Source organism: Mesoplodon densirostris, chromosome 18 (genome assembly GCF_025265405.1).
Source record: "Mesoplodon densirostris isolate mMesDen1 chromosome 18, mMesDen1 primary haplotype, whole genome shotgun sequence".
Taxonomy (NCBI): domain Eukaryota; kingdom Metazoa; phylum Chordata; class Mammalia; order Artiodactyla; family Ziphiidae; genus Mesoplodon; species Mesoplodon densirostris.
Window position 1 is genome coordinate 26,688,392 of NC_082678.1, and position 21,268 is coordinate 26,709,659.

The 21,268-nt window shown below is 40.5% G+C and overlaps 1 protein-coding gene and 1 pseudogene across 1 annotated transcript; both read right to left on the reverse strand.

The window, feature by feature from the left end:
- Window positions 1–4,486, reverse strand: part of LOC132479140 (leucine-rich repeat-containing protein 37A3-like) — a 51,536-nt pseudogene extending 47,050 nt beyond the window's left edge.
- Window positions 4,487–5,003: 517 nt separating this feature from the next.
- Window positions 5,004–16,212, reverse strand: LOC132478676 (RAD52 motif-containing protein 1-like). Its single transcript, XM_060082001.1, has 5 exons — window positions 16,189–16,212; window positions 9,523–9,691; window positions 8,467–8,565; window positions 6,730–6,815; window positions 5,004–5,274 (listed from the first exon to the last, which is right to left on the reverse strand). Exons 2-5 carry the CDS (start codon window positions 9,554–9,556, stop codon window positions 5,173–5,175), a joined length of 321 nt encoding a protein of 106 aa, XP_059937984.1. The 5' UTR covers window positions 9,557–9,691; window positions 16,189–16,212; the 3' UTR covers window positions 5,004–5,172.
- Between the last annotated feature and the right edge of the window lie 5,056 nt (window positions 16,213–21,268).

Below are 21,268 nucleotides of genomic sequence, written 5' to 3' on the forward strand. Positions count from 1 at the left end.
AAACTGGAAGACCACAAGACATATTCCTGGGCATCTAGGAGAATAACTGTTAGCATTAATAAATGAGTTCAGCAAGGTTGTAGGATATAAGATCAATATTATTTCTACACATCAGCAATGAGTAATCGAAAAATGGAATTTGGAAAACAATTCCATGTGGAACAGCATCAAAACAAATATAATACTTAGGGGAAAATTTTACCAAGTAAGTGCAAGATTCACACTGAAAAGTACAAAACTGTTGAAAGAAATTGAAGAAGATCTAAATAAGTATAAAGACCTGCTGGATTCATGGACTGGAAGATAATCTTATGAAAATTTCACTACTTCCCAAATCGACCTATGGTTCCATTGCAATTCCTATCAAAATCCCAGCTGACTTCTTTCCAGAAATTGCCAAGCTGTTTCTAAAATTCCTATGGCAATTCAAGGAAACAGAATAACCAAAACAATGTCGGTAAAGAACAAAGTGGGAGGACTCACACATCCTGGTTTCAAAACTCAGTTCAAAGCTACTGCAATCACAGTGTGGTACTGGAATAAGAACAGACATGTAAATCAATGGAACAGAATTGACAAGATAGCAATAACCCCTCATACTTATGGTCTATTGATTTTCAACAAGGGTGCCAAAACAATTCAACGTGGAAAGAACAGTCTTTTCAAATGATGCTGGGACAACTGTACATCCACACACAAAATAATGAAGCTTCACACCGTATATGAAAATTAACTCCAAATGGATCAAATATCCAAATGTAAGAGCTAAGGCTATAAACTCTTAGAAGAAAACACAGGAGTAAATCTTTATGACCTTGCTTTAGACAACAGTTTCTTAGATATGATACCAGAAGCACAAACAACCAAAGGAAAAATAGATGAATTGGATTTTATAAAAACTAAAAAGTTTGTGCTTCAAAGGACACTATCAAGAAAGTGAATAAACATATAGAATGGGAGAAAATACTACAGGTGGGAAGAATAAGATGCAGTGGGGAGAAGAAAAGTATAGTAGTTGCTAGGTGTGACAATCTCAAAATTTTGAACTATTACAAATAAAACAGCCACCCTGAATCACCCCAAAGGGCAGACCCAAGTTATTTTTGCTTTTAGTGTTTATGCCTTTCTAAATCTGAGAAGCTGCCAGGATTCTAGTACATAGCAAAAAGTGAGGACAACACCCTCAAGTGTGTAAGCTTTTGTGTGTACATAGCTATGTAAAGGAAACCAATGCTAGCTGACTGGGGGAGCATTAGGGCGGCTCTGTGACCGCAGCTCAATTTGCCTTCATAGGATGGACACACCTCCCGCACTGATATTCTCAACAATGGGGTAAATAATTCAATAGGGATAAGGCTTTGATTTTCCTCTTATTCTCTCTTCGTGCTTATGTTCTTGGTACAATATTGATGTACCACGGACAAGCCAGCATGTGAATGTGCTCTGTCTGCTTAAGTTATATAGCCTTTCTACATTGTAGAGTCCTTCAGTTTCTAAAATCATGGAGCTTGTATTGTTAGATCCAATGAAGTGACTAAAAGAATTTTTAAACATAAGCCATCAGTCTGGACCTGCATAGGTGAATGAAGGAGAAACACTTTAGAGTCAGAGAAAAAAAGCATACTTAACATTTAGGATTATCAACCACTGCCGGTTTTCCATAGTATATTTCATTCCTGATTTTATCTGAAAGAGATATGATGACTACCACCATTCAAAAAGTGGTACTTTATTAATAAGCTCTTGGCTCATCTTTGAGGTAGATTTCGGATTTAAAATAGACTACCACACTGCTAACCACTTCACCTGATATTTCTCAATAAAATAGAGGCTTCATTCAAGAAACCTACTGACTTATAATTACCTGACACCCGGTGATGAATCAAGGATTTGTGGGGCCTGAACCTCATCTACTTTGGGAAATCCTAGCTAATAAAAACAGGCAAAGTTATAAATAGAAAAATCGCTAGGACCCCTCTCAAGACCTTGGAAGGGACCTATGCAAGTGAGGAGCCCTGAAGCCTAAGGTTCATTGAATTCAGGATAAATCCACCTCAGCTGGGGCCCTTTTCCAAACTTATTTAATGCAAGCAACTTATAAACACCCCAGTAATATGTCATTATAGGTAGTAAAATGATTTAACTCGAGGGTGGCATCTTCCCTTGGTGGCTTGCCTTTGGTAAGAGATGCAATAAAGTTTATATCTCACTATGGCAAACGTTTCCTAAAGCAAATTAGCTTTGTCTATTAGAAAGAGTTAGTCCAAAACAAAGACTTACTATACTGTGACAATCTTTTGAAAGTAACTGTGAATGAGTCTTCGGAGTACAGTACTAGTTTATTTACAACACCAGATAGTTCTGATTCTTTCACTACCTTTTTCTGTCATTTAAGAGGAGCACAAATTCCAAAGGAACAAGTTGGTGCCTCTTCCATTACAAATCTTTTCTAACCTACCACCCGTTTTCTACTTCATCACCCCCCTCCCTCACCTTGTTACCCTGCTGCATAGATGCTAGAATGGCTCTCATATATGTTTTCCCATCAACATCCATATTTCTCCTTCCAGTATGAAAGCTTCTTGGGGACAAAGTCCCTGCCCTATGCGTCTTTGTATCCCCAGCACTTAGTAGAGTGTTCACAGACAGTGGGCAAGGCACTCAGTGAATGTTTTGGAATGAATTCACTAATTTTTAAACTGTGATTTATTTATTTATTTCCACAATGTATTGTCCTGTGTTGCCTACATAACTATAGTGAAACTCTGATTCTTATAAGGAACTCTTGGTGTTCTGGGATGTTTAGGAAAGGTGGTGAGTATCAGACGTTGTAGTGACGCTACTAAAACCTCCTGGTGAAGGGACCTCACGAGCCTGCTCTCCGGTGTGCTAACAGAAGAAAAACCGACCCTTAGTGCTCTCTCCCCAAGGTAGGCGTCAGCAAACTAACAAGGGAAAGGAAGGAGGCCGCTAAAGATAGGCATCTGCAGGAATTGTTAACCCAGCTCCAGACACAGCCTCAACACCTTCATTAACCCAAAATGTGGGAACTGGATTTCTGAACCACAAGACAGGTAAGAGAGTCTTTTCCAAAGCCAGGTGTAGAAGAGCTCTTTACCTTGAGTCTAAAATCGCCTTCGGGCCATTGAACGTACCCACTATCATTTCCTTGTGCCATGAGTAATCAGAGAAGTTTTGAGCTGAAGGGGTGTAAAACCCACACTTCTTATTGAAGAGTAGTCAGCAAAGAAAATATATTGAATTAGGCCACAGCAAAGTCTTTTCTTTATATTTTTCACACTACAGCTGAACACAAACAATGTCTTTTTCCATACCTCAAAGGTTCCTATTGGCCACAGATAATTCACTTCAGCAATATATGCTTTTTTGAAAAATAATGTTCTGGGTGGCTGGGGAGAGCCCTGTGGTGGGTGTTCAGGAATTCTTTCTGCTTTACCATTTAAAAGAGCTAATGATGGTTGGGGAAGCACCCACACCCACTGAACCACACCCTGCTCAACTTAGTTCTCTGCAGCTCTGTGTTGCATACATTTTAAGCAGTTAGGAACTTCGCACATGAAAAGGAATCAAAGTGAAATTCAAAAGTGGAACTTCCTGGACCATTCTCATATTGGAGAGGCATCCGTGGGATTCCATGACAATGCTAATCTGAGTGTTTTTGTTTGGTGCCTTTAATTGACCATGCCAAAGATCAGTACTATGGAAAGCAGAGCCTTTCATATATATGAGTTAAACAAGTCTCTTGGCCTCTTTGTACCTTAGTTTCCTCGTTTGAAAAAAAAAAATGGCTCTCAAGACATACTTTCCAGAATTCATACTGGGCTTACTTACACCCAGCTAACCAATAACTGCATGATTGCTTTTACACACAGTTGTTTACATGTATTCATCTTCTATTTCACTTACAACTTGTGTAAAAACTGCATTCCATGCCAGGCCTGAAACGTTCCAAAGCTCAGTTCTGTGAGTAAATTGCAACCAAGATTTCTACAAAAAAAGACACGAGCAAAAGAATTAGAAAAACAGATATTCTTTCAGAACATTTATCCATTGGCAATAATTCTCATTTATATATGATGAAACGTAACATCACTACTCCCTCCATACACTAAAGAAATCTCACTGTGGGAGATATTATGATTTATACTTTCATGATTATATATGTGGTGCATTAGATACAAAATACTAAATGCTCATTAAATACTTGTGTTAAGTGATCTTTATTTCTCTAGCTAGGCAGCACTATTGACAGTTTGGGCTGGATAATTCTTTGCTGTGGGAGGCTCCCCTGTACACTGTTGGATGTTTAGTAGCATCTCTGGTCTCTGTCCACTAGATGCCAGTAGCGTATACAGTTCTGACAAGCAAAACTGTCGCCAGACACTACCAAGTGTCACCTGTGTGCAAACTCACCCTGGTTGAGAACCACTGCTCTTGATCCTGGGGGATGTTGGATGCTCAGCATGATCCTGCTCTGTGCTGGAACTGTCACCTCGGGATACAATGGAGACTGAGCTACAACTTCCTTAAGGAGCTCTGGAGGCTGAACTGCCTGGACTAGAAGCCACAGTCGTTGCCATGTGAGGAGGAGCCGTGGGGCGCAGCAGCGACACAGAGGCACAGCCAGGACATAACATGTGGCGGCTCCCAGGCACAGCGACCCAGGCCAGCGAGAAGCCAGAGCCACATCCTCCTTCACAGCCGAACTGAACCGTTATGCCAGCGCTGCGACGCGAGGGTTCACTGTTAGCAACCGTTAGCAACTGCACGCCCCTCCCCCACCTAACGTCCCATAGCAACCGCACGCCCCTCCCCCACCTAACGTCCCACCCGTTATTTATGACATCTGTAGTTACTCCACCTTTATTAGGCTCCTGCGGAGATCCAATGCACGCCACCAGAGTGAGCCTTTTTCCCAGAGTCCCCAGGGCACAAGCCACCCTTCCCCTTGCAAAGGCGACAATTACCTCCTGCCGGGCCCCCTTCCCAACCCCGCCCTGCCCTCCCAGGCCCCAAACAATGAGGCGGGATTTGGGCTGCAGACCCCAGTGGCCCCAAACTCCAGCAGCCCAGGGGTGGAGGGGGGTTGGGAAGGATGCAGAGCTTCCCGAGGAAACCACAGGATGTGGCATTCTGGGAAATTCAAAAGTGCTAGTCCAGTTCTGGCAATCTGAACTCTTCCTCCTCGAAGCTGAAGTCTGAGAGACATTCTTCCTCCCTTTGGCTACAGGGCTGACAAGAAAAGTAGCTGACCTGCAAAATGAGCACCAGTCAGGGTGGCGGGAGGGGAACACACCTTACAATTATTCTAAAATGTTGCCATTTCCTCCAAACTCTCAGTATTCACGTCTCATTATTAATTCACCACTCTGTCGTCAGAGGTTACCACTGAATCAGTGATGACTCCAGAACTTCTGTAGGAGGGGTTTGGGGCAGGTGAGCAATTCATTCTGGGAAAGAGTGTCTAAAACCAAGTGAATGGCCCTTTATATTAGCATGGGAAAACTTCCCCCATCCCACCTTGTCTCAACAGAACCATTAATCTAGAAAAAACTACTGTGTCACTTTTCAGAGGTCTACCCTGTGTGCAGACATGGAGAAGACACTTAGAATGTTAAAGTCAGCATGTTAAGTAGTTTTCTCCAAATACTGTAACTAGCACCCAGTTTACTTTCTTCACAGTCCTTTTCATAATCTATTTAATTTTAGTCCTTTTTAATTGTCTGGTACACCTGTAACACCTAAACTCCAAGAGAGAAGGAGCTTCATCTTATTTCCAGTGCCTGGCACATAATGGTTTCTCAATGGAACGGATTCCAAGATTGGCCTCATTTAGGAATGGATCTGTTGTTATAATCAGTTTTCCGAAATCTTTACTATCAATACGGAGTCCTTTCCTCTCACATTTCACAGGAAGCTAGACTTCTTAATGTCCAAACATGGATACGTTTGAAGTTTCCTTGACTGATTTCAATTGAATTAAAATAATTATTTTGTACAGGAAAAACTTTCAAAATTTTTACATTTTTCAGAACATAACCACCTTTCCTTTCTCTACTTTCTTCCCTTCAAAACAAACTTTGCAACGTTGGGGTGAGTTAAATAATCAGAAAACTAGCCCCCAAATAAGCTCTCAATGACATGAAACACATTTTTTGCTCCTTTTTAATAAAAATCCTATATACAGTACATTAATGTTTTCTTTTAGAAATTACGTTGACAACTTAATCCCTAATTCGAGGCATCCATATAATTGGTTTACAGAAAGGTGCTTCGGCAAAATATTTAACACAAGATATATATGAGATGCTGAGACCTGGGTAATATACCTTACTTGAAAGGCATGAATAGTTTTAAAACACTGTAGCATAATCACACTTAAGGCCATAGTTACTTTGTTCCCAAATCCCTGCAATTCTATTTGAGGGGAGTTCTAAAGGGCCTGTGTCTTCTCCTGTGTCCACAACTGTAGACGTACACTGATGGCCCTCAATCCTGCTCTCCAAACTTCAAATAATGGGCCAGAGACAAGGCTCGGGACTTGGAAAAGTCCTAGAAATTCCCTGCCTCAAAAGCAGTTTCAGAGTTTCACATTTTCCTAAGGAAGACAGAGCTGAGTAGACATGCCAAAGTCTTCCAAATCCTGCTGCTTGTTTTGAATTATGGCTACACTGGCTGTGTACCCCTTGAGTTTGTATCTCCACATACTTGAATTAAATCCTGTAGTTCCTCTTTGGTTCTAGCATCTGTGACGTCTTCACAGAGTCTATATGCCACGGCTGTTTTACCAATTTCTGAAATAAAGTTAACAAGGATCAATTCAGAAGTTTTCTTGTTCTAAAACTTCCTGTATACAATGGTAGCACCCAATAATTAGACATTCTTTTGATTTCTAAAAGAAGAAAATAAGAGCATTTTCCTAGAAGTTCCCTCATCTGACACTCCAGTTTTTATCATAATTATTTGTGAAAAAATATATAAGAAGTATCAACTTTGGTTCAAAAACCTTTATGATCTTAGAAATAAGAACTAAGGAATAATGACATAGAAATTAAAAGCTGTGGAAACAAAAATGTTCAATCACAATACAATGAAATAGGAAGGCATTAGGTGGGGGTCCAAATGAGTTCAAACCTGGAGAGATACCACTGGACTATAATAGATACTTCATATTAGAAGCAAGGCAAGTGCCTACTCCTTGGGACCAAACTTCTACCAGATACAATGAACAAAGCTTTGGAGACAGAGACAGAGAGAGACAGCATTTGAACACTCTACTGGCAGAAACTAGCCCATGTACCTTTTGGACAATACAGCTTTCCTCAAGGCAAGCTAGAGCCACCAGGCTTTTTGGTCTAAGGAGTTTGGAGTACATATAAGGAATACCTTGGCATATTAGGGACAAACAACCCAGACATTTAGTTTGGTTCTTAAAGGTTGTTACCCAGAGTTGACAGCTGATGGAGATTCTGCCTGATGACCAGGGAAGTCAAACTTCACTGGAAGGACTGCCCAGGCTGGAAGGCCAAGACCAATCCAGGGTCAACTCTTACAAGCAAATAAGGTCTCTGACAACTTAGCTCGGATTTTCTCTAAGCCTGCAGGGCTGTGAAGCAGGGGAGCAATTCTGTTCCGGGAATCTACTCATCATAAAGTTTCCTTTGGGCACAGCCTGTGACATTCTCACTGCTGTATAACTCGATAGGGAACACAATCAACACTATTCAATAGCATGACCACTTTCAAGGCTCACAAAAACGTAGCCAATTATTATATAAGAATCATATTCACCCAATATATCAGAAATGAAAACTGAAATTAAACTGATTTCAAAAACATAATCTAATAAACTCTTCAACAAGAAAAAAACGATAATAATAATAGTCAATATATTTTCTCTGCTTACTATGTTTCAGGCATAGTTCTAAGCTTTTTACATTCATCATCTCATTTACTCTTACAATATCCTCCATTAGGTGATAAGCTGTATTACTAATCCTATTTGCAGATAAAGAAATTGCAGCTTAGAGATATTAAATACCTTCAAATGTCTCTGGCTAGAAAAACCTAAAATTGCAACAACAACAACAACAACAAAATCTAAGAGACAAAGTTAGGACTCAAACACAGGTGCCCAAGGCTTTATAATCATTGCACTATTCTGTAAGATAAGCAAGCAATTGGGGAAGAACTGGATCAAACACTTTCTGTATGAACTGTGGCAAGTCACTCTACATCCAAACACTGGGGACAATAATATTTGCTGTCATTTTTCTCATAAATGCCACAAAGAACAAATTTAAGACTGCTGCTGTGAAAGCACCTGGTGAATGAAAGAATATGTAATGTTTTAGATAACCATTATTTTCATCCAATTAACTTTTCAAGTAACTTTATTTGCTCACTGAAACTGAAGTACTTCAAGGACAATCAAAAAGGTCTTACCTAAAGCCACAATCAGCAGTTTCTGGAATGCATCTGTCATAGCCTTCTGAATAGCAAGCTTCTGGGTTACCTTCCTTTCCATAAGGAATGATAATGACCCTAAATCCAACCAAAACAGATGAGTTTAAAATGCCTGTCTGCATAACTGATTTCTAGGTTATGTGTGTAAAACTAAAAATGCATCTGTGATTCTTAGATCATTATCTTAGTGATTAAGGGCAGGCACAACACTGGGGTACGGGTGAATGTCTCTGTTGTAGGTATACCCTGGCATGGCACATTTTTACTGCTCAGATCTATTCTGGAAGTTCCTAAAACACTCGATGGGAAATGCAAACCTAGAACGTGCACAAATCTCATACTACTCACAGATTTCAAATGGACAAGCTGAGGCTGCACTGCTACAGACCCTGCTCTCCTGTGCGTAAAGGGCTGGATTCATACAGTGAGATAGACTTGCCGGTAGTGCAGATGATCCAGCCTCTCCTCAACCATCACCCACTCAGGTGGATGGTGGAGCCTCCTCCACTCCATTCGCTAACAGCTCTGCCTCTGAGTTAAAAGCCTAAGCCCAAGTGCCATGGATTCTAGGAAAAAACTCAGTACCAATCGGAATCCCCTTTCTAGGGATCTACATTAACTTTTTCTGCTCAGGCCCTTCTATAGGAGGCAAAGGACTGAATATTTACACAAGAGTTTATTTCAATCTTTAGACAATGATTTTCTTGGGATAACTGAAGGCCAGAAGACATCTGTATTTGAAGGAATATTTTAGCACATAACAAATTATTAACAACAACAACAACAAAAACTAACTCATTTTCCTTCCTCCTAAGCTTCTTGGCAGGCGGTCAGTTCTAAAATTCTAAAGTTTAAGGTGCTGTCAGGTATTGCCTAAGATAAAAACCTATATTGTCAGGCAGAAAAAATCTGCCCAGGGCTTTAGTGGCTTAGAAAAGTGATGATGTGTCTGAAAAGGTGAGTTTCAGAAAGAAAGGAAAAAAGAGAAATCCCACTCCCTCACCTCCCCACACACAAACATACTGGAAAACAGACCTTCCTCCAACTTATGCAAAGGTTCCTCAGCCATGACAACTCCGGTTCTCCTGCACTCGTGGGAGGGCAACACCACCTCTGAAGCACAGAAGAACTTCAGGCTTTGCTTCTGAAGTGGTGTCACAATAGCTTCATTTTCCCTTTCTTCAAGGTTAGAAAGATCCTGAAGCTGTTAGGATTATGAATTAAAGGCTAGACTTCAAAATATCCTGTTGTTAGAAATAAAAACAAAACTCCAGCAATCCCAGGTAATAGTTTAGGTATGCAATAGCTTCAAAATCAAGTTGGGACTTGCAAATGAATGACTAGATATGGACAACTATTTTTTATCATATACCATACAAATACTGGAGAAAATTATGGACACCGCCATCCAAGTCATTGAGATTATCACTAATTCTAGGTGGCAGGCCAATGCTCACATACTTCCATGTGGAAGGCTCTCACATCTCCTCCCCATAGCCCTGTTCTATTCTTCTCTCTAAAGTCTAGGAGTTCAATGTTGAAAGGAGTCTGGTTAGTCAAAGAAAATCTACAGAGTTCACCTTGATGATCCTTTTTGACCACCCATTGAAACCAAAGTAGTGATTTGCCAATTCTTGGCATCTGGAGCTGTTTAGGGCCAGCGTATTATGTTGAACTGCCTTATGTCTGGTGCCAAGACGAACCTAAAGACATAAAAGTCCTAAAAATATCACAATCCTACATAGAGACTTGTTTTGGATATACTTGAGATTTATCAATACCAATTTCCTAGAGTGGTTGTGAAGATTAAGTAGGACATTTTAAGCAATGAGCTCACAGTCAGCCCTAAATAAATGTGATTTATTATTTTTAAGTCAGTACTTTTCTGCATCATTTCCAGGGCCCCTGATTAACCGGAAGGTTCCCTGACCTCTGGTGGTGAAAGTGATGATGAAAGCAACCAAGGAAGCCCAGCAGAAGCCTATCATGGGGCTGGGGGTAAGCAAAGGAAGTGAACTGTTTTACTCGTCTCATCCTGTAGCTCCTGCTTGAGAATATGACCTGAAGAGGAGGTAAGATGGACCTGCCACTGAATCAGGACCTTAATCTGTAGCACCCCCTCCCCAAGTTACTAACCCCTGTTAGAAGAGGGAATACCTATACCTCTATAAATGTAAATAAAGCAACCAAAAGAAGTAGGGGTTCATCTGCATGAACAAGCTTCTTTGAGAGTGCAAATATTTCCAGTCTTAACTCTCTAAATAACTTACATATTACTGTGGATTTTTTACATCACTAGTTCTTTCTTAAATATCTATTTCCACTTTGAACAGGGTGTAGTATATAAATATAGTCATAAAAATTCAAATAATACAAATAAAGTCAAAGCATTGTTCATTCTTTATTGATTGGTTTGTGCATCTTCCTCTGTCACTAGTTTATGAGCTCCTTAAGTGCTTGAAGGAACCATATATTATTCTTTCCTTGTTACCAGAAGCAAGCATAGATCTTGGCATATAATAGAGGAGTGATGGTCTGTTGACTGAGTGAATGAACGAGTACGTAAGAAAATGAAATTACTTTCTCCAACTGAAGCTGCCTGCTGGGAAGGAGAAATGAAGACTAATTTTTAAATGCTGAGTGTCGCATGAGAGGCTAGGCCCTGTACGGTGAGTCATAATGGAGCTGTCCTGGACAATTAGGAAGCTTCAGAAGGGCTCTGAGCCCCTGGTAGTAGAGACAGTTGACATCTGGGATAACCTTGCCACAGTTCTTGCTGGCAAACATTTCCCTTCATGCTACTGAGAAAAACTCAGATACATTAGGCCTTTCCTTCATTTTATTTTAAGATGTTATTCACTTTTCTGTATTTATAAAAATACAGGGGAAAAAAGATAAGAATTATGTTTACATGCCAATGAATAAAGGAACACATCATTGGAACTTCCCTGCTGGTGCAGTGGTTAAGACTCTGTGCTCCCAATGCAGGGAGCCCGGGTTCGATCCCTGGTCAGGGAACTAGGTCTCACATGCATGCTGCAACTAAGAGTTCACATGCCACAGTTCAGGAACCTGCGAGCCGCAACTAAAGGAGCCTGCCTGCTGCAACTGGGGAGCCCTTGAGCCGCAACTAAGGAGCCAACCTGCTGCAACTAAGACCTGGTGCAACCAAATAAATAAATAATTAAAATTTAAAAAGAACACATAATTAAAGTAGGTAACAATATCGGGGGTGTGGGTAGTAAACTAAGGCTCTGCATTAACAAAAGAAATCTAGGGCTTCCCTGGTGGCACGGTGTTTGAGAGTCTGCCTGCCGACGCAGGGGACACGGGTTTGTGTCCCGGTTCAGGAAGATCCCACATGCCGCAGAGTGGCTGGGCCCATGAGCCATGGCTGCTGTGCCTGCGCGTCCGGAGTCTGTGCTGCGCAACGGGAGAGGCCACAACAGTGAGAGGCCCGCGTACCGCAAAAAAAAAAAAAAAAAAACCAGAAGGTGCAAAACTGTTTCCTATCCCAGACTCCTATCTTCCGTCTTACAATACTGTAACTGACACTTCAGAGAATCAAAGTCCACACCGTGTAGGATTTTTCCCACCAGTACAAAACACTGGCTCAAGGGCAAGTTCGAACTGGCTATTAATTCAGTTCAGCAAACATTTCCTGAGGCCAGGCCCTGTGTTAGCAGTACTATACGCAAAGAGGAAGCATGCCATCACTGCTTTCAAGAAACTCAGATTCTAGCAAGACAGGCAAAGCACAAATGAAAAATAGCAAGAAATACCTTCCATCTGCCGAAAGGCATGAGCTGCCCTCAAAAGAAGAACACAAGTTCACTGTGCAGAGATGATAGGGAGAGCACAGGGGAGTTTATCAGAGAGAATGCACAAGAAGTCACCAAGACAAGAAAAAGCACATGATATACTCCAGGTGTGTCAGAGAAAGACGGAAAGGAGCTAAGAATGCCCTCCAATGCCACAAGAAGTGAGGGCTTTATTCCATAGCAATGGAGCATGATGGGAGGTGTTTAAATAAAGGAGGAACCTATCGGGCAGTGCAGTGGTTGGGACTCCGCGCTTCCTCCACGGCGGAAAGGGGCGGGGAGAGGGTTTGATCCCTGGTCGGGGAACTAAGATCCCGCAGGCGGCATGGTGTGGTCAAAAAAAAAAAAAAAAAAAAAAAAAGAAGGAACCTAACATGTAGAAGTCCTGTGAACAACTGGTGATAAGCAGGCATTGCCATTAATAACAGACCACTAAGCAGTCCAAGTAATAGAGATTGAGAATTCAAGCGCAGCCTCTCCTGAGCTATACCACTCATAATGCAGGGAGCAGCAATCCTGGGCAAAGAAGACCTAAGATCCTCTGACCTGACAGTCACAACATTGCTCCGGCGGACCACGCTTGCAGACCTCCCACCACCATCTCTGTTGGTTCCGAGACTGCTCTTCTTGCCTCTTCCCACCCTCGCTCACTCTCCCCACTTTCTACCTCACCAAACGGCCCCAAGGTACAGGTCTCCTCCATCCTTCCAAAGCTCAATTTATGCCACTTCGCTTTTAAGAAAGACCCACGTTAGCGCCTGTTTTCCCAACCAAAAGAAATCCAAAGAGGTATCTATTTTCACAAAAAAGGGGGGGAAATGAGAACAGTGCCCGGCACGTGTTGTGCAGCAGCCCGTACAGAGGCAATTCGCACTGTGCGCTGCAAAAGCGGGTGCAAAGGGCACCACCCAGCTCCTTCCTGGGAACCACACTCAGCACCTCAGCATCAAGCCACCATAGCTTTGAACTGTCACTGAGCTTCTGTACTTTAGCTCAATTTATTTTGTGCATCCGTTAGCAAGATGTGTCCTATGGTCACTGCTTCTTCGCTTTACGCCACTTCGGCTTATGAAAGGTTTCATGGGAACGCTCTGCTTTCAGTCATTGGGGGAAACCCATACTTATTGTCCTCCCGCCTCCCTCCAGCCTACGCATCCACTCTCGGCCTGGCCTTTCCAGCTTTGAAAAGACAACCTGGCTCCGCCCTCTACCGCCTATATACTGCAGTGAAAGATGAGGGGAGAAGCTGACAGGCAGACAAAAGGCAGCAGCAGTGAGTGAGGCCTGACGACAGACAACGGAAGAGTTCCAGGCCCCTTCAACTTTTGAGATGTTTGGTATAATAAAAAATGTAGAAACACCTAAGGGATGGGATGAGAAAGAGCTCAAAATGGACTTCAGTATTTGTTAGCATTTGTTAAATATGGGTGGTACATACACGGGGTACAATGTAATATTCTCCACTTTTCTCAGTAGGAAATTTTTAATTAAAAAAATACCAAAACACGGTTTTAAAAATTACAGGATATTCAAAATGTTTATACATTTGACAAGTTAATACAACACAAAAAATGAAATCTAATTGTGTAATTCACAAGGTAATCCAACAAATATTTAGAGTATTGTATCCTCAGGCATTACATGGCCTCCCTTTAAACTTCCTCAGCTCTCCCTCAGTGGGCTATAATTCCCAGTTTACTTTAAGGGAACTTCAATATTTAAGTTATGGTTGGTGTTTATGTCCCTTATACAAACATGCATTAATTGGGGGAAATCAATTATCAAACAAACATCAAAAGTAATCATTTCTACATTACTAATGTGACTTTGCCCATTAGAGATCAGAATGGCATTACAAGATCATCAGTCACTTATTCTATAGGCCAGAGTTGATGCTATTGACATTTTGGGCTGAACAATTCTTTGTTGCGGAAGGCTGTCCTGTGCTTCATAAATGTTTCAGCAGCATCCTGGCCTCTGACCACTAGGTGCCAGGAGCACGTCTCCTGACTTACGACAACTAATGATGTCTGTCTCCAGACATCAGCAAATGTCCCCTGGGGGGCAAAATCATTCCTGGTTGACACCTACTGATATAAACAAGCATATAGTGTTTGCTTGCCAAATAACAGCAACAGAAGATGGATAAATCCATGGATTCCAAAGGTCCTAGAATTAGCAAATCTTCTCTATACAACTCCTAGCCCACATCTAGAAAATATTACAAAAAGAAGCAAAATGAAAAGAAAAACTAACAACACATGAGCTAAAATCTTTACTAGGGACAGAACACAGCATAGTGATCCAAAGCACAGACTTGGAGCCAGAGGACTTACATTCAGAACTCACCAGCTGTCACTCACCAACTGTGTCACTCACCAGCTGTGTGACCTGGAGCAAATGACTTAGCCTCAAGTATCTCAACTTGCTCACCTCTAAAATGGCAAGCAGACAACTAATACCTACCTCCTATGGTTATTTATTTTCACTTAAGAATTAAGCGAAATAATACACGTAAAGTGCTTAAAAGAATGCCTGGCATACAGTGAGTGCTCAGTAAGTGTTAGCTATTGTTATTTCACTAAAATTCCATATTTTCAATTTATACAAAGTGGAAATCACTTTACAGATTTCAACATACAACACTCTATTTTTAGAAAATAAAATATCATGCTATGTAACTACTTTATCTACCTGACAGAGGAATTATTTTCACCCATTTTCACCATCTCGGTAAAATAATAATGGTTATGATTATGCAATCATAAGAATGATTATGCTCTCCAATAGTCATTGGAGAAACAAGTGTACTTGTACATCACTGACAAACACAAGCTAACCCCTAAAACTGGCTCTGAGGGGAGATCACAAAGCCTACCATCAACATTAATCACCAAACATATTAGCCAGGGATATCTCAATAAAAGTAACACAGAAGTAGAGATTAGGGACAGAATTACTAACTCCGGGAGCTATGGGGGGAAGTGACTTAATTTCAAGAGTTAATGTCTCTGATATGTAGGCTCAGGTGCCCACCTCAGCACTGGATATGAAGATGCCTACCACAATTAATCAGGTCCCAACAGTTCATTTCTAACTGCAGTCTCCCTGAACCTCACTGCGGGTACTTCTGTAGCATAGCTCTCCATACAAGGCAGGTCTCTGGTAACTGCCTTCTCTGGTTCTTCAGAAAACAGCATGACCTGGCTACACATACTCCTGAAGAAGTTCAAGCGTCTTCTTGAAAAACATAAAATAGAAACTGCCAGCCGAAGTCAAAGTGAGACAATGTCTCAAGCCACACTAAAATGGACTATAAAAAATACAGAGATCTAGAAACTACCTCTAAACGACGCCAGCACCAGACACACCTCACCATGTAGCCAACACTCTTGGCCAGGATACACAGATACACCCGTGTCTACAGCATGCAACCCTGCCATGTAGCGGACAGACACTGACCAAGCTGGGTCTTGTACAGCCTCTGCCACGGGGACAGAAAGGCCCGGAGAAGGGCGCTGAGTCGCTTAAACCCACCAGTGTGGGAAGAAGCACCACGTCCACCCATTGAGAAGGCCACCCCTATTTGCCTTGACTCTTTCTCTTCCTGTTAAAAATTATCCGACTTTCACCAAAAGAATACACAACACTAACTTTCTGCAAACTCCTGCCCCTGTGGGGAACGGCATTCCTGGAGACAAAAAAGCTGGAATCAGTAACCAAGGTTCTAATTCAAATCCGGTCTAATTCAAATCCATTAACCCCTGTGATCCGTTGACGATCTACAAAAAGAGCCTAACAGCACATTAGTCGTTTGACCAGCCAGCGTCCATCCCTTTTTCTGGTAATAAAAGCCCACAAATTCCCTCAGAGTACGTACCTCTCCCCGCCTCTCAGTCAGCGTGGCTCCGGTGGGCTCGACTCCGCCAAAGAGCCACGGGTGACACGTGACCAGAACTGGCCAATCCCAGTCTCACAGCCTCAAACAGCGATTGGCTCCAGGTCAGACATGTGACCCCATAAGAGCCAATGAGACATCATGAGACTTTTGCTGAGGCTTCTGGGAAAGAGACAGGCACTCTTTCCGGCTGAATCTAAACGCTGACAGGCTACAGGGGGTGAATATGCTACAGCCAAGTTTCTAACATACAGTTCCTACAACTGAAGTCCATACAGGAAAAGGCAGAGTTGACTCGTGGGGAGAACCTGAGTCCTGATGACTTTACTTGAGCCCTGAATCCAGCTAGCTGTGCCTGACTTTGCAGTTAGGTGAGCCTAACTCAAATTTCTTTCCAGCTTAAGCCAATTTAGGTTGATATTTCAGGCAGCTGAAGCAAACTGATGTATATGTGTATATCTGATTAGTACCTCACAAGATGTGAAAATGGAATGAACTGATAGCTGGCTTGTAAAACAGTGTATATATACATGATTATTAAAAACACTGGTCACAGGTATTGATTAATAATAACAAGTGCAAAGAGAAAAAAGTGGGCATGGGAGAGAAATGACTTAGTGTGATATGTGGTTATTCTGACTCTTGAAAATATTCCAAAACATTTGTTTAAACAATTTTATCATAAAGCTATTTCAGCAATAATAATAAGAATAATAACAAGAGCCATTTGCTGAATGCTTCCTGTGGGCCAGAGGCCGTTGAAATGACTATATTATGTAATCTGCTTGAGTCCTCATAATGACCTTACAAGGTGGATGTTATTATTATCATTCCCACTAACAGATAAGGAAACTGAAGCACAGACAAGTTAAGTTACTCACCCACAGTTACACTGTAAATAAAAGGCAGGATTCAAATGCAGACATTCTGATGCAGCTCGTGCTTTTAGCCATGACACTGAATCTGAACCTACACTCAGAGTGCTAATGCTGTTCCAGTGAAGCAGAAACTCAAACTCAGGCACTCCCCAAAGCATCAAATGGGAATGTAATATACCACTATTTTAACCCTGGAAGAGTCTTAAGGACTAATTCCTACATAGTTCTGCATTATGAAAGTATACATATTTAACCACATTAGTGATTATCATTTTTTTAAAAAGTGTGAAAACCCTCACAAACCTCAACCAATTGCATCCTTTGGTTAAACAAAAGTCCTAGATGTTCCCAAGACTAAGAGGTATATTAATTAGTACTACCTTTCCAGAAAATAACATTTGCACCTTCCACAAAGTCAACTTTATGAGGACATTCCCATCACTAAGTTACTTTTCACCACTTTTATAGAACAGAAACTTATTTTAAAATCTACCCATCTTAGTATAATATAAAAAAGAAAAAAATTATGAACTGGACTTTCTCAAAATTAAACCTTTTTCCTCTTTGAAAGATACTATTATGTTAGAAGGATACAAAGCCAAGCTAAAGACTGAGAAAAAACTAACGGCAAATCACATACCTGAAAAAGGATTTGTATCCAAATATATAAAGAATTCTCAAAACTCAACAGTAAGAAAACAACCCAATTAAAAGCTAGGCAAAAGATTTCAACGGCACTCCACTAAGAGGATCTAATGATGGCAAATAAGCACATGAAAAGATGTCCAATGGCATTAGTCATCAGAGAAATGCAAATTAAAACCATGATAAGATATTACCACATACCTATTAGAATGGCTAAATTAAAATCACTGATAGTGTCAGTGATGTGGAATAGGTGGAATTCTCGTACATTGCTAGTGGGAGAATATAAAATGGTACAGACACTCTGGAAAAAGGGTTGACAGTTTCTTATAAAGTTAAAAATATACTCACTATATCACCCAGCAATCCCCTCTCCCCAGAGACAGCTACCCTAGAGATAGAGAAATGAAAACTATGTTTGCACAAAAGTCTGTACACAAATGTTTACAGCAGCTCTATTCTTAAATGTTAAAAATTGGAAACAACGCAAATGTCCTTTAATGAGTGACAATGGAAAACTACTCAGTAATAAAAAGGAATAAACTTTCAATACATGCAATAACTGAGATGAATCTCAAAGACAGAGTAAAAGAACCCAGTCTCAAAAGCTTACATGTATGATTCCATGTATAGGACATTCTCAAAAAGACAAAACTATAGGGATGGAGAAAAGGTCAGTGGTTGCAGAGGTTATAGGATGGGGACAGTTAACTATAAAAGGATAGCATCAGGGAATTCTGGGGGGTGATAATATTATTCTGTATTCTGATTGTAGTGATGGTTGCACAAACTACACGTGTTAAATAAACAGGATAAAAGAAAAAAGTTAGTTTTACTGTATGATAATTTTAAGAATAAAATTTTAAAATTATTTTTAAATATGAATCTCAATGTCACAATGGACACGGTTTTTAAAAACTGGAAAGAAATAAAGAAGGATAAGTTTGTTAATAAAAGGAAAACCTGGGCTTCCCTGGTGGCGCAGTGGTTGAGAGTCTGCCTGCCGATGGGGGGGGCCACGGGTTCGAGACCTGGAATGGGAGGATCCCACATGCCACGGGGCAACTGGGCCCGTGAGCCACAACTACTGAGCATGCGCATCTAGAGCCTGTGCTCCGCAACAAGAGGGGCCACGGCAGTGAGAGGCCCACGCACCATGATGAGGAGTGGCCCCCGCTCGCCACAACTAGAGAAGGCCCTTGCACAGAAACGAAGACCCAACACAGACATAAATAAATAAAAAATAAATAAAAATAAATACATTTAAAAGGAAAACCTATACATTTCCCTTTCTGCAAATGTAGGTTTTCGAGGCAAGAGTAGAGCCTCAGAAAGAATGTCTGCAAACAGAACAATCACTAGTTCACTAAGTACAAAATGTAGGATACTTTTGAAGAATCCCATCACAGCTAGATAATTGGTCCAGAACCAAAAGTAAATACTGGAAGAAAAAGGAAATCAACAGTGTTCCACAGAGGTGGTAGGCAGACTGGCCTGGACTAAGACATGTTCAGTAATAGATAATAAGGGTGCTGATTTGTAAGCATCATTCTCGTCCCACTGTGGACTTCCTTCTGCGACAGTATAAGGATACCACCAGATCATCTTGAAATCAAGTCATGAAATGTACTTTTATATTTTAAAAAATCAATTCTTGTCCTTAAATTAACTTTTCTTCTTAGTTTAGTCATGGTTCTCTATTACTTCTAAAACATTAAATCTTATTTGATTAGAGACAGACTTCAAAAAATAAAAATAAACTGTGATCAAATAGCAGGAACAAAGAGTAGTAACTAAAATTTCTTCAATCTAAACTGAAGATGATTTCTGTATCTCTGTCTTTTACATTTGTCTCCATTAAGGGAAAAAAATGATGTTACTCATAATTAACTTGGCTGGAATGAATCAGACTGCATTTGTAAAGGTTTCAGAAGACCAATGAGCTGTGCTAAACAGTACCACTATCCACCTGAGCAGAAATTACTATCCGTAAGTTTCTTTACATAACTAACGAAACAAAAATTTAAACAAAAGAAGAACTACTAGAAAAATATTAGAGATTCATTTTTTAAGTCAATAATTTGCCTCATACATTATTATTTTCCCTGTGGAAACCCAATTATTACCCTGAAAACAAGACCACGTTAGAAAGTAAATGCATTGTGACAAAAGAAAGAAAAGGCAGATTGATACATTATTAAAATAACTCACACGCCATACCCTGAGGAGTAAGGAAGCCATGGCAGAGCAGGCCCCTTTCTCCTCAATGGACAGCACAGCTGTGGGGAAGACACTGCAGCTAGCACAAGCGTGTCACAGTTCTTCAGGGAGGAAGCAAGTTACACACCACTCTAGAGAGGGCGCCCATAAACTGACGGCCACGCTCATTACCCAACGTCCAGGCCACCCACAGGCTGACTGCAACCCAACTTTCCCATCATTCCCACACAGGCCCCAGGAACCGTCAGGCCTCTGAGGCTCTGCCAATGCCCTTCCCTCTACCCAAATATCCTTTCCCTCCTCTCTCCGGACCTCAATCCTGCCCAGCTCTAAATGAACACTTCAAGGCCTATTTCCCTAAGAATGCCTCTCTCAAAACCAAAATTACTTCCTAGAGAATGATCTGCCTCTTACTCATCCATTATCTTGGATTAAATACATCATGTAAGATGCCTTATCTGACCAACAGAACTATTTTATAAATAGGAGTCATGTTTTATATCATCTATGACATGACATGACAACTAATCAGCTCACTAAAACCATTCAATAAATACTCTAATTGAATTTCCCAAGGAGTTGACCTAAAATAACCTAAATGCTAAGCATTTCAAGAACTGTCCTGAACCAAATTCACTTCTCATTTGAATGCCAATGTCATAGATAGGGATGTTGTATTGTCTTGAAATGTACTTGCCTTTATCCAAAACTAGAATCTCTGATGAATCTATGGGACACACATGTAAAATATTCTGCAAAGGAAAAAAGCTTTATTTAGTGTACTGTGCTTAATATTCAGCCAGACTTGCATTTTTCTCTAAAACTTATACAATTACTGAGTATGCAAGAAGCATTAAAGAGAGACTAAGTCTATTGAGAAGAAAACTGGAAGCGAAGGTCATCAATCATTTTCTACTTTGAATAATCTCTTTCATAAAGAGGTAAATTCTCCTAAATTCCAGAATGAATGGAATTCAATACAGCAAAGTAAAATGCTTTAAATACATAAAATAAATATCTTGATGGACCTTCCACCATCTGTTTTAGTAACTTAAATTATAAAAAAGAACCCTAAATTTAAGAAAAGTTATATTAAGAGCTAAAATTCAGATTTTTTTTCCATCTATTTCTTTGATTTTCCTGACCCATTTTTGAGAACTGTCAGCATTCTGGATCAATAATTCCAAATTATTTCTTGAAGAGAGTGAGATTCCTCCCAAGTCATTTAATATGCTTACTAATCAATAAAGATATGAAAAAACAAAAAATCCATATTTATGAAGCAAGCAAATTATATTAAAAGACTGACTTTGAGAAAA